The sequence below is a fragment of the Phalaenopsis equestris genome, unplaced genomic scaffold (genome assembly GCF_001263595.1).
Source record: "Phalaenopsis equestris unplaced genomic scaffold, ASM126359v1 Scaffold000747, whole genome shotgun sequence".
NCBI lineage: Eukaryota > Viridiplantae > Streptophyta > Magnoliopsida > Asparagales > Orchidaceae > Phalaenopsis > Phalaenopsis equestris.
This window is the reverse complement of record NW_018165187.1, coordinates 1,301-15,799: the sequence shown is the minus strand read 5'-3', so window position 1 is coordinate 15,799 and position 14,499 is coordinate 1,301. Positions and strand designations below refer to the sequence as shown.

Sequence of the window (14,499 nt, the reverse complement as noted above, 5' to 3'; positions counted from 1 at the left end):
GGGGGGGGGGGGGGGGTTGAGATGTAAGCAATCTCAAACTTAGTATCTTGTTTTTACTTTTCTTATTCTTTTGAACATTTTACAACTCAATCATAAATACCTTTTTTTCTCATTAAACTCTTCACAAATTGTAATTCTTATTGTAGTTTACTCAAGTGAGCTTGGCTTTGCTCTGTCTCATCCTGTACGCGTTGTAAGAGGTCATTTAATCGAATTACTATGAGAATTTATTTTGTCCGTCTTCACCACGCCTAAATAAATAAATTTTAGATATCTGTTAAACTTGGCTTGTTCAAACTCAACAAAATGTCAACTCAATTCTTAATAGCCCCACATCTTTTGTTACTTTATTACAATCTATTGAAATTGAATGACAATATAAGTTATTATTGTTTCAATGCACATATTTATAAAATCAAAGAATTAATTCTAAATATAAGAAAGTATATTTATGAGTCATTGAAAAATTCCTTTTATTCTATAAGTGATTAATTAGGAAAGTAGATAATGTAAATTAATATATTAGGATTGAATATAATAATATTTAAACTTGAGATGATGGTAACATAATTATAAGCATTTATGCTATAAAAGTATATTGGCTTGAGAGTATTACAAAATTAAAATAATCTCCAAGATTGAGTACTAATTATGACAATAAAATAAAATAAAATAAAATTATTTTTTTGAGTACTAATTATGACAATAAAATAAAATAAAATTATTTCATAATTTTATGTGAACCCAATTGATTAAACATCTTACGTTGTGCTTATGATTATAAATTGAAAATTATCAGGTATATTTTAAATTACTAATATTTCTTAAAACTAATTCTATTTTAAAATAATTAAGAATTTCATATATAATATTAATGTCTTATATTTAGAAATAAGAAGGGTAAGAAAATATGAGCTAATTCTTTCTATAAAAAAAAATGTTGAGCAAGGCTGTAATTGAATTTGTTCAAATTTAAAAAATATATTTATATTTAAAAAATATGAATATTACGCAGAAATTATCACATTTAATATTTCCACTGAACAAACAGTAAATGATAAAAATTCAGGGAACATTAAAAAAAAAGAGCTTCGCCATATATATTTGCATAATTGGCCGTTTGGCTGTTCTTCCCCAACAAAAGATGATGAGATAATGATGCAGCCAATAGCCAATTACAAATGCTCCATACCAACCTACAGCTCTAGAGGGAGGAAGAGTCTCATTATAGAAAGGGAGACGAAAAACAAAAGGAGAGAGGCAGAGTGGGGCTGAAGGAGAAAGATAGTTATCCTCTTTCCTCCTCTTCGTATGTCTGCAGTTTAGCTTTTCTCTTTTACCTTCCGTGATCAATGTTTCTGCCCCGGATTGAGGAATAAAACTAACACCGCTTCTCTGCTACTTGGTTTATTATTGGCTTCTCTCCTATTCTTTTGCAAAGTGCAAAAAAGGTATAATTTTGATGAGTTCTAGGGGCTGAACAGAGATAAGGAGGGGAGAGGCAGAGCAAGAAGGTGAGAGTTATTCAAAAATCCAAAGAAAAGCAGCGCTATCCTTTTCTGCCCTCCTCTGAGGGAATTCCTGTGGCTTCTGCGCCCACTGTGGAGTGGGTTCTCTAAAAGGTGCGGTCTTGATGGGTTATTTGGCCGATGACATAAAAGAAACATGGAGAGTAAAAAATAGTCGGAAGGATTAGTTCAGGAAGCTTTCATCGCTACAGTGTTCTTCTCTCCCCTTCTGATGATAAACCGAAAAAGTAATTTCTTGCAGGTTTTATGAAGTGGGCTTCTTCAGCAAGTTTTTCTTTGATGAGTTCTTCGGGGTTTGCCGGCGTTTTTATCTTTCTTTCTCAGATTTTTTTGGTTAGCATGATGCGGTGTAAGGATTCGTGTTCTAATGGTGTTGGAATATCGAAGGCATGTGGTAGGTTTGGAAGGTGGAGGGTGGGGTTGCTCCCTCTATTGATTTTTGGTTGTATTGTTGGATCTCTATGTGTTTTCTTCGAAGTTGAAAAAGATGGGATTTTGACTAGGGAGGAGGTGCTTATTAGGGTTTTGTGGGAAGAAAAGATTCAACTTTTTAGAAAGCAGTTTAGTCTCAGCAAGAACAAGCTTCAATCTATGGCCATGCTGTTCTCCTCTGAAGATCAGGTACTGATTCCAACTTTTAAGCACTTTCAACTTATTTGAAGTTGAAAGGAGTCTGCTTTATCATTGATTCAGTGGATTCATTTCTTTGCCCTTCAGAAGGAGTTCTTCAACCGGAAGTTTTCCTTATATTATTATTAAACGCTATTAGTTCGTAGTAGATATAGGAGTTGGTACTTGTTACCTCTCCATCATTGTTTCCTTCTTGGATTCTTCCTTCCTCCCTTTGTTTATTGTGATTTGACCGCAAAAGGCTTCATCTTCCTCTCTATCATTGTCTGTTTTTTTTTTTTTGTCTACTTTAATGGCAGAAGTCGCATTCTTTGTTTGTGTGAATCAAATATATTTGTCCCACATCGACAGAGCTCTACACGAAGTGCTACGCATTTTCGTGTTATGGGCGCCGAGGCGACTTAAGATGGGGGAAGCTCGTGGGGACCATATAGTTTGTTTGGTTTCTTCCATGCAACAGTAGCTTATTACAACAAGCACGTGTCTATGATTTTAAATTTAATGTCTTTTTGCTAATCGGTGTCCTGTAGATGCTGTTTAAAAATGGGACACAATATTGGTTGTATTCGGACTTTTTTTTGGTTGAGGATTGATGAGGATATATTCTTATTTTGTCTTTCTTTTCTTCATTTCTAACTTTGATGTTGAAGTAGTGTGTAGTAACTATTTTAACCTTTCCTAAAGTTGAAGTTTATTTTAAGGTGAGTTGCACAAACCAATCATAGAACGAGCACTGCTCATAAATTTAAGGTTAAGGTGGGCACACAGAGTCACAACGATGTGAGAACTTGTTATCATGACTGGTTCGTCATTGTGTTAAAATATATGATGCCCGGTGCATGCTATAGATGTTTCTATGTAGGTGAATAGGGTAAGGAGATTGATGATGTAGGGAGATTGTTGACATAGGGAGATCGGCTTTGTAAAAATTTTGCTTGTCAAGGCTTGTTAGTTGATTGTTGTAGGCCGGTCGTTGACGGTTAAGTACGAGACAAAAAAATTGTTACTCTTGTTTGACGTATAATTATGAATGCAACAAGGAGCATCATTCTTTGGGTTTTATGTTTACATAGTGCCCAGTATAATTATGTGGAGGGTCATCTTAGCTCTTTGTTAGGGGTTTGCATGGCTATATATAGTGTTTGCTAATAATTATAGGTTATCCATCATTTTGTTTTTGCAAAAATCACAACAAGCTTTTTGCTTCTCTTTATCATTTGTGTGCAAAACCTTTATGGTTTTTCATTCTTGTTAAAGCCGGAAAGAGTTAGCGGCTGCTCAGCCTCATACTGTGCTTATTTGAGCCTCCTTAATTTTCAAGGGGAAGGAATTCATTGTATAAGCTTATGTTCATAAGTTTAATGTTTTTGGTTGAATCATTCGTTAATTTTTTTATCAATCAAACTCTTCTATTAATGATGAAATCATTTATGGTCTTTCTTTTGTGAGGAGGCACCAGCGGCGTGAGTCTGTTTTCTCTAAATCGTAAATATTTGAAAAAAATTTGAAAAAATTTTAATTTGCCCTTCTGAAGTTGGCATAAAGTGATTTAGAGATGGATGTAAAAAGGACTTTTGATTTGATAAGAATTTGTAGGGGAAAAAGTAATCTAATTCTATCATTTTAAGTTCTTTCATACATTGACATAAAGAAAGAGGATTAATTGAGTTTTCTTAATGTAAGAAACTCATATATGTATTTGCCTCCGACTTCTCATTTGCAAGATTGCTGCAGTGGCGGCGGTCACTGCAGGTCTTCATTTTGCTAGCGTGTTTGTGGTTGTTACAATGCTTGCGTTCATAGAGTTAAAATTGATTGTTGTTATAGGAAATATTCTTTTTATAGGCAAAAAAATAATAAATAATTTAAATTTGACCTAATCTTCTTTGAAACAAGCATGATTAAATAACAAACATACATATCCCCTACTACTTCTAGAAATATAGCAATCTTTGCTAAACTAACTTCTTTAAAGAAGAAATTCAAATTAGAATTTGAAGTTCAAACTTCCTTGAAACAAGCTCATAATTTAGAATTCATTTTTTTTATTTTATCCTTTTCATTATCGGATGGTGAAAATTTCTTGTAGCTTGATCTTGTTAAACAATTATTTGAATTCAAATGAAATTGCTAATGATGAGAGTTTGTATGAAGGCGAGTGACAATGGCATTCTCTGTGATGAGATTTATGCCCCAAGAGCCTATAATGATGAGAGCGATGATTTTGGGAAAATATCAGCCACCATGATGTCATTTATGGACCAATGGAATTTTGATTACATTTGACAGCCATGAGTTTTGTGTTCATTCATTTGAAAATCAAGAATTTTTTATTTGCATCTTTAAAGGAGGGCCTATGAACATTCTTCGAGTTTATCTCGTTTGAGCAAGGTCATGGGCTCGAATTATCTAATTAATCTTTGTTCAATGCAAGAACAAGGTTATATGGATTTTTTCATTAAAATATGTATTTAATGGCTACATTCTTAGGGGTTAAGAGCTTCATTCACTGCACATTTCTTATTATCATAGTATGCATCTTTACATATTATTTATGAATATGGATTTTTTTTGTGAATAACTCCAATGATGCCCTGAAATCATTGAGGCTAGTGAATAACTCTATTGGAGCTTAGCAAAGTTTTTCATCACATCATTATTAATTTTTTTTTTCAGGGCTGTGTAAGCATTTTAAACTCCATAGTTTCAGCAAACTGCGAGAGCGAACTCAATAGAAACCTCCCTAAGCTTTGGATAGTCTGTTTTGTCATAATGGGCATCATACTTAGTTCCAAACTAATGCCTATTTATAGAAATTTGTTCAGCCCATCAAAAAAAGTGGTGCAGCAGCAGCAGCAATATGAGCCACAGAATGTGAGGGGAGGAGGCTGCTGGCGGAAGAGAATTCTATGTCTCGGAATCTTTCTCGGGACGTCGGTCTCTGTGTGGATTTATTTCAGCATGAATGCGACTATTGTTATGAGGAGGAAGGAGACTCTGGCGAATATGTGTGATGAGAGAGCTCGGATGCTGCAAGATCAATTTAACGTGAGCTTGAACCATGTCAATGCTTTAGCTATCCTGATTTCAACTTTTCACCATGGAAAGAATCCTTCTGCCATTGATCAGGTGCCTCTGCTGATTAAACTTCTCTTATATGTATAGGGGAATTTACTTACATACAATACAATTTTTATACATTTACATATCTATTGTTTAAACTTTCATATTTGCATACATGCCACTCAATTCTTTGACATCACATAAAAAATACCACTATTCTTAACTTTTTGAAAGTGAAATACACATTTTCATCCATAAGTTTTAACATCAATGTGTTATAAATATAAATGTCTAACTTTAGGTATTAGATATGTAAATACATTAGAATTTGTGTGATATGTATGTAAATTTCCCATCTCTCCATATATATATATATATATATATATATTAATGAATGTATTTGAAATAACTATTTTAGTATTTTTGTTTCCTTTTTTATAGCATTCAGTACTGATTTTTCAGTAAGTTGATTAGTTTGTTGATGTTTGCTGTATTTGGCATCATACTTCTTTACTTGTGTGTGAATTTTAGCTGGAGTTGTTATTTGACATAAATTACATGTCGAAATTTGGAAATATCTCCTCTGTGTATGTGTTGTGATGCATGCATGTCAACTTTTCAATAATCATTTAGTGAATTTGAGCACCTTCTTTAGTGTTTAATCATAAATTATTATATTTTTCATTACTTTTTATTGCGTCATGTCAATTATTAGTGTTTAAGATATCATTTGACATTTATGATTTTTTTTTTTCGATTTAAAGAGTAGTTATATGACTTTTATCATTTCAAATGAGGTAAGTTATTATAAGTAGGGTCCAAGCAACATTTGTTGTTATCTAAATTAATTAATATGGACTTTACACTTCACACCATCCCATTTGGGAAATTTACATAAATATCACACAATTTTTATGCATTTACATATCTAACAACTATACTTTCATATTTGCATGCATAACACTTTGGTGTGATAAACTTATGCATGAAAATGTGTATTTCAGTTTTAATAATTGTGTGGTAGTGGTATTTTTTTATGTGATGCTAAAGATTTGAGTGCTCGGCATGTGCATATGAAAGTTAGGGTGTTGGATACGCAAATGCTTAAGATTTGCATGGTATGTATGTAAATATAATATTTAAAACAAATTTTTACTTTCCCTTCCTCTTTCTTGTAGAAAACTTTCGCAGAATATACTGCCAGAACTGCTTTTGAACGTCCGTTGACCAGTGGCGTGGCCTATGCTTTAAAAGTTCTGCATTCAGAGCGCGAACAATTTGAGAAACAACATGGATGGAGGATAAAGAAGATGGAAACTGAGGATCAGTCTCCTGTTAAAGACGATTATGCTCCCGACAAGCTTGACCCTTCACCTGTTCAAGACGAATATGCACCTGTTATCTTCACTCAGGAAACTGTATCACACATTGTCTCGGTTGATATGATGTCTGGGAAGGTAAGCTCAGGTTTATATAGAGTTTGAGGAAATTGTCAAAATTGAACCTTGATTATTAATATTGGGTCATTTTAGTGTTCGAGTTTATTAAAGTGCTAAATTAGTCTCTAAACTGTTTTACTGTGAGCTAAAATAGTCCTTACTGAAAACTATTTCAACTTATATTAAAAGAGTTTGGGGACTAAATTAACACTTTTATAAATCTTGGGGCTAAAATGCCCCCTGCAAAGAATCAGGAGACTAGTTTGAAACTTTTCTCTATATATTTTTTTTCAATATGCTACTGGAATAGAATAAAATATTTAATACACTAATAAGGAAATTTTATAGTATTAAATCTTATAGTTACTTCTGCTCCCCCTTCCCCAGGAAGATCATGACAACATATTAAGGGCCAGGGCATCAGGGAAAGGTGTTCTAACTTCTCCATTTAAGCTTCTGAAATCCAATAAACTTGGAGTAGTGCTGACGTTTGCCGTGTATAAAAATGATCTTTCCCCTATTGCTACGGTGCAGGAGCGTATTGATTCTACTGTAGGGTTAGTTATTTTTGTATCCTTCCCTAAGAAGTTTGTATATTTAATTTTCGTAATTCTGATTTCGCTTTTATTGAATGTCTCAGGTATCTCGGTGCTTCATTTGATATTGCTTCTTTGGTAGAGAAACTTCTTCACCAGCTTGCAAGCAAGCAAACTATTATTGTTAATGTGTATGACACCACTAACTCTTCAGCTTCTATAAAGATGTATGGTCCTGATGATGTTTATGGTAGAGGTGAGGTCTATATTAGTACTGTAGATTTTGGTGATCCGACGAGGAGACACGCAATGCATTGCAGGTATACATTGGTTACCATGCTTACGACTATGTTGAGAGGCATGTTAAAATAATTCTCTGATTCTTTGCAAAGGATTATTTTAGTCCCAAACTCTTGTAATGGAGGCTAAAATAGTTCGTCATAGGGACTATTTTAGCTCATATTAAAAGAGCACGATGACTAATTTGACACTTTTATGAACTCCAACACTAAAATAGCCTCATGTAAATTATCATGGGACTATTTTGGGCACTTTATACTTCAATTCCTTAATTAGGAGCTTTTTATTTGTTCAGGTTCAAACACGAACCTCCACCTCCATGGTCGGCTATAACAACATCATTAGGTGTTGCTGTGATTGTTTTACTCGTCGGTCACATATTTAATGCAGCTATTAATCGCATTGAAAAGGTGGAAGATGATTACCGTGAAATGAAGGAGCTAAAAGTTCGAGCTGAAGCTGCAGATGTGGCAAAATCACAGGTGATCTTTTGTTCTCCCCATTGGAATGAGTTTACATGACTCTCTCTTAAACATCTTCGCTAGGGCTGTCAAATTGGGTTCACGGTTTTAGTTTGGGTCGGACCCGAAATTGATTTACCATAACCTAACTTGAATGTTAAATGAGTAAGAAAGTCCAACCCGAACTCGACTCACCTTCAATCTGGCAACCCATATAACCTATTTAATACGAGGTAGAATAACCATTTGTGTCCAATTCGGGCTAATTTCGGGTTGGCAGGTTGATTTTGAGTCAATTTCGTGTTTTCGGTTTAATAACCCCAGCCGAAAAGTTAAACGGTCAACGTGCACCCTAATTTTTAAGTTAAGTTCAGGTTGAGTCGGAATGTCGGGGGGTCAATATCTGACACTATTAACTGATTTCCGTTACAATATTTGAAGGGATCTTGCTTTTATTTGTTATTTCACTCTAACTTATGTGATTACTATCATCATTCATGCTTAACATACTAACTTTTTTCTTTATTTATTTTAGTTTTTGGCGACTGTTTCACATGAAATTAGAACTCCAATGAACGGTGTTTTAGGTCTGTTGCTTCGTTCTAATTATTCTTTTCTATTCCTATGTTGTCTTTTTTAAAATTTCATGCAAGAAAGTTCTATTTTTGGTTCCAATTCAGGTATGTTGCAGATGCTTCTGGACACGAATCTTGATGCAACTCAGCAGGATTTTGCTATGACGGCTCAGGCGAGTGGGAAGGCTCTAATTTCGTTAATAAATGAGGTTCTCGATCAGGCTAAGATCGAATCCGGTAGGCTTGAGCTCGAGGCTGTGCCTTTTGATGTTCGTGCGGTTTTGGATAATGTTTTGTCTCTATTTTCTGACAAGTCGCAAGCCAAAGGCATTGAGGTAAAGCCAATGTGTTCAGCTTTCAATTTTTTGATTATCATTGACAATTTATTTTGATGATTTTTTAATATTTGGTTTTATTTATCTCTTTTATTTTTGTTGCTGTAGTTGGCAGTTTACATTTCAAATAAAGTGCCAGAAGTTCTCATTGGAGACCCTGGACGTTTCAGACAAGTTATTACAAATCTTGTTGGGAATTCTGTTAAGGTTTGCTACTTTTTTTCCTTGATATTCTTCTTTAATACAAATTTGGGAAATTTACATACACAGCACACAATTCTTATTATGTATTTACATATCTCATTCCTAAACTTTTGTATTTACATTTTTGCTTACATAGCACTTTGGTGCAAAGGAGTATTTCACTTTAAAAAAAAAGGGAAATAATACTATTTTTGCTGTGATATTAAAGATTTGAGTGTCATGTAAGAGATATGTGAATACATAAGAATTGTATGATATGTATGTAAATGCCCGTATAAATATGGGTCGTAATATTATGCTATGATTTATTATGAAATTTACTAAAATTCCATAAATCTATTGCATGAACTCTGCCATCTCTAAAAATTTGTCATTTTAAATTTACAGTTTACAGAGGAAGGGCACATCTTTGTTTCAGTCCATCTGGTTGAAGAAATCAAGAGAATTTGTGGTGCAGACAAACATTTATTCAGGCAATGCTATGATCTTGTCGAAAACAGCATAGATCCCTTACGCGATTCATTAAGCGGGTTTCATGTGGTCGACAGTTGCAAAAGTTGGGAGAACTTCAGAATATTTGACCCCAACAATGAATCTAATGACACAATTAACCTTTTGATTACAGTTGAGGATACGGGTGTCGGAATTCCTCATGATGCTCATAATCATATTTTCATGCCATTCATGCAGGCTGATAGTTCTACTTCGCGGACATTCGGTGGAACGGGCATCGGATTGAGCATAAGTAAATGCTTGGTGGATCTGATGGGCGGTGAAATAGGATTTGTGAGCGAACCCGGCGTTGGAAGTTCGTTTTCGTTCACTGCCATTTTCAGGGAAGGATTGAGGAATTCTGTTGATGTGAAAAGGCAGCCGTCGGAAATAATGGTATCGGATTTTCAAGGAATGCGAGGATTGGTTGTTGATGGGAGACGAATTCGGGCGGCTGTTACGAAGTATCACTTGCAGAGATTAGGAATAGACGTAGAAGTTGCCATGAATCCAAAATCTGCCATCTCGAAGATATTGGATGCTTGCAACTCAAGGTAATTTTTTATTTTTATTTTTAGTTTGTGAGTACTATATATTTGATTTTATAGGTGTTCTTGTTATGTTGGATTGTTTGGTATAATGTTGAGGTTTGATGAGATGTTTTTAGTTTGATTTCTGAACGACAAACACTAGCAAGCTTACTTTTATGGACTATTACATGCATGCCACTTAATTCCTATGTATTTACATTTCTAACACCTAAACTTTATTCTTTACATATATGCTACATTAGGAATGCATGAAAGGTTGTATGTCACTTTTCAAAAGTTAAAATTATAATATTTTTATGTGATGTGTAAAAATTAAAAGTTAGGTGTTAGACGTGTAAATACATAAGAATATGGTGGTATGTATGTAAGCAACCCTAATTTTATTTGTCTCAACAAAGGCCATATATGTATCTATCTCACATATGTTCATGCAAATGATTATGTTAAGATCAATTTTAAAATGGGGGGCATTTAGATACATTCCATCCAATTCCTATGTGTTTTACGTGCCTAACACCAAAACTTTACCTTTTACATTACTCAAACCTTTATTCTCTCATAAAAAAATGTCATCATTTTAACTTTTAAAAGGCGAAATACACCTTTTATGTATAGGGAAAGTGGCATGTATGTAAAAATTGAAGTTTAAATGTCTGTTATGTAAATACATAGAAGTTGAGTGTTTTGCATGTAAATCCTCCTTAAAAATTTTGAATACACTATAAAACTCAATAGTTAGCAAACCGAGCTAATTAAGACCCATTGTCGATCGCCCTTAATTGCATGATGCATTGCAGTTTTGTATGTCATAAACTTCTTTTCATTATTTGGCATGCTTGGATTTTTTTTTTGGAGCCTAAATAGAATTTTTTTTAGAGGGATTTTTTTTTTGGAGCCTAAATAGAATTTTTTTTGGAGATTTACATATTTAGCACACAATTCTTATGCATTTACATATCTCCACCTAAATTTCATATTTACATACATACAACATCCTTTGAGTTATATGCGTGTAAATATGAAAGTCTTGTTGTGAGATATGTAAATACATAAGAAATTTGGTAATTTGGCTCACTAAAAGTAAATTATTGATGAATCAGTATTCATTTTCACTAACCCTTTCTCGTTACCAACTCTAGTGGCACTGGACATGTCGACATGGTACTCGTCGACAAGGATGCTTGGGGCGAAGGATCCGGTTTGGCATTCACTCACCCGATTATCGAGCTCAAGCAAAATGGCCGACTGAAGCCTCACGAAAATATTCCAAAGATGCTTCTTTTGTCAACCTCCCTAAGCTCTTCGGAGGCCGATGATATAAAATCTGCAGGATATGTTGACAGCATCATAAAGCCTCTTCGTTTAAGCATGATGACGGCTTGCCTTCAGAGAGCTTTGGGAATAGGTGACAAGAGATATCAGGAAGCGAGGCAGCCGCCGACGCTAAAGGGCTTATTGAATGGGAAACAGATATTGGTCGTCGATGACAATTTAGTTAATCTCAAGGTTGCCGCCGGCGCTTTAAAGAAATATGGAGCTATGGTTAGATGCGCGGAGAGTGGGAAGGCGGCCATTGAGTTGCTTCAGCCCCCTCACAAGTTTGATGCTTGCTTTATGGATGTTCAGATGCCTGAAATGGATGGGTAATTTCAAGTTTTACTCTTTTTTCACTTTTTTTTTGCGAAATTTACACACCACACAACTCTTATGTAATTGCATATCTAACACCCAAAGTTCGTTATTTACATTTTATAACAACTTGGTGTTATAAACTTATGCATGAAAATGTGTATTTCACATGGTATTTTTGATATGATGTTAAAGATTTGGGTGTTTTGCATGAAAATATGAATGTTTAGGTGTTAGATATTGTAAACACATAAGAATTGTGTGCTATGTGTGTAAATGACTCTTTTTTTTTTTATTTATGAGCTGCAAGAGATTTTGTGTCCCCATGTCCGTATCCGCGTTTAATGGTATATGAACTATTATGTTCTTGTGTTCACTGAAGAAAATTTGCAATTTTTTTCCTAACATTCTTCCTAATCTTTGGGATAGAAAATTTGCAACTATATCAGCTTTTTTTCGGCTTTACAATCTCAAAATTCAAAGCAATAGCTCTAGAACTACCTGCCATCTATATTTACAATCTCAAGATGTTCTAATACTACTTACTATAAAAACTTATAGTTTCTCAAAGGCAGAAGAAATTTATGACCTGTATTTCTTAGAATTTAATGCATTTTTCATTTTCTGACATGTTTTAACTTATAAATACTGACTTTTCAGATTTGAAGCCACAAGGCGAATCCGAGACTCCGAGCAGAAAGTCAATAAACTCATCAAATCAAAAGAAGCGTCGGTGGAAATGTATGGTAATGTTGCATATTGGCATATACCCATACTGGCAATGACAGCCGATGTATTCCAGGCAAACCATGATGAGTGTGTGAAGTATGGCATGGATGGTTATGTATCGAAGCCATTCGAAGTAGAGCAACTTTATTCCTCTGTGGCTCAGTTTTTCGAGTCCGATGCGGTGGCTGTAGTTTCGTAGAACCGGCATTTTTTTACTGACTCCTGTGAGAAATTTTGCGGTATGTGTTGCTAATTAACTGATGCAGAAGTTCAAAGGAGCTGAGCCATGCAGCTCGGATGGAACCGATCGTTGCATCTCTTGACCCTGCTAACCTGTTTTAAAATGTTGTCTGGTAATTTCTTTTCCTAATATGCTTTCACCGAACATGTATTCTACTTTGGTTTCAAGTTTTTGGAAGGGGGGATAGATAATTGGAGTTAGTTATGGATAACTTTATCAGTCTATTATAGAGAAAAGTGTTAAAAAGTTCATCGACTTTTTGTAGGAGGTCATGTTAGTTCTAGAGTCTATAAAGTGTCAATCCAGTCCTTATACTCTTTCAATATGCTATGAAATAATCACCACGGAGGGCTGTTTTAACCTCAATTTAAAGAGTCTCTTGACTAATTTGACACTTTTATAAACTCTACGTAAAATGACCCCATGTAAACATTGTGCGGACAATTTTGCCACCTTATTCATTCTTTGTACGTAGGTAACAACAAGCCTTTGTCCTACTAAGTGGGGTTGCCTACATGAATCCTTTTTCTCCATTTTGTCTTATTGGTGTCATGTTGTCATTTAATTCTAATAAATTAAGATCATTTTTATATCATATGCCCAAATCTTTTTAGGTCTACCCTGCCTTTTTTAACACTAGTCACATCTAAAACATTTGCTCTTCTGATCGGATCATCAGATGGTTGACGCTTAATGTGACTAAACCATCTAAAACGACTCTCTAATTTTGTCCGTCGTTGTAGCCACACCAACTCTTTCACGGATACATTTGTTTATCTCCTATAAAAATACATTACTCATAAGTTGGACTTCCCATCAACAATAAACCCAAAATAGAGTCTATAAAAGTTCTAAATTAGTACCTAGACTATTAATATGGGCCAAATTAGTTTCTAGATATGTCTATTATAGCCATCAATTAAAAGAGTCTGCGTACTAAATTGACACTTTTATAAACTCCGGGATTAAAACAAACATCTAAAAAATGTCAGGGGATTGTTTCAACACTTTTCTCGATCAAAAATTGATCCCGCATCAAATAGACGACTCATTTCCTTAAACTTTTTCATTAAAACCCATTTTCACCATTATTGTATCAGTTCCTTTTTGTCCTTTTTGAAGACTTATTATTCTCATCAACAAAGCACAATGCATGCAGAAATTCTTTCTGTGACTCTGACTCATCATTTTATTTTCAGGACTGATCTTGACTCATTAGCCCTCTCGCGGCGTGTCGACCTAACCATTATTCTTATTGCACTATTCATAACAAGTAACAGTTTTTCCAGCCATTTGCTGTAAGATTGATGCAGAATACCAAAGCGATCGAAGCTCGACCATTTGATCGAAGTCGATACAGCTTCGAAGTTTTCACTATAGAAAGTTGTTTATTTGTAGATATAGCTAGCATACCTGAACTTGTTTTCACTAACCTTAGGAAGATTATAGGCTTGCAATTGGTTTTCTTTTTTTATGGCTGCAATTCTGCACTTGTTTGTAGTTCTCCTATGTAATAAGTATTTTTTTGTTATGTATTAATATAGTGGAATTGGTTGCATTATGAATATCTTAGAATTGTGGGGTATGTATGTAAGTGCCCTAATTTTTTTTTTTTAATGTGATTTAATTTATACAAGATTATGTACCAAATGGACATGATTATATCGATTTTGCTTATCTTATAGTATAGCTTTCCTCACTTGAAATGTTTTATTTTTTGGGATAATTACATATAGACAGTCCTAAATATTAATATTTATGGATTAAGTATCTAAGTGATTTTTT

General features: G+C 34.2%; 1 protein-coding gene across 1 annotated transcript; it reads left to right on the top strand.

Annotated features, from left to right (window-relative positions):
* The first annotated feature begins 1,110 nt into the window (after positions 1-1,110).
* LOC110030657 (probable histidine kinase 5) lies at positions 1,111-14,273 on the top strand. The gene is made up of 14 exons (XM_020733483.1): positions 1,111-1,622; positions 1,771-2,150; positions 4,836-5,288; positions 6,401-6,679; positions 7,049-7,218; positions 7,302-7,517; positions 7,793-7,979; positions 8,494-8,545; positions 8,639-8,868; positions 8,977-9,075; positions 9,460-10,118; positions 11,255-11,758; positions 12,405-12,826; positions 13,914-14,273. Exons 2-13 carry the CDS (start codon positions 1,776-1,778, stop codon positions 12,670-12,672), a joined length of 3,492 nt encoding a protein of 1,163 aa, XP_020589142.1. The 5' UTR covers positions 1,111-1,622; positions 1,771-1,775; the 3' UTR covers positions 12,673-12,826; positions 13,914-14,273.
* Positions 14,274-14,499: the final 226 nt, after the last annotated feature.

What these genes read in the sequence shown, in the direction of transcription:
- LOC110030657 (XM_020733483.1), top strand. Translation starts at nt 1,776, where the DNA reads ATGAAGTGGGCTTCTTCAGCAAGTTTTTCTTTGATGAGTTCTTCGGGG. An exon ending in TGTTCTCCTCTGAAGATCAG is followed by an intron (nt 2,151 to 4,835) that starts GTACTGATTCCA and finishes TTTTTTTTTCAG; the next exon opens with GGCTGTGTAAGCATTTTAAA. An exon ending in TTGATATGATGTCTGGGAAG is followed by an intron (nt 6,680 to 7,048) that starts GTAAGCTCAGGT and finishes CCCCTTCCCCAG; the next exon opens with GAAGATCATGACAACATATT.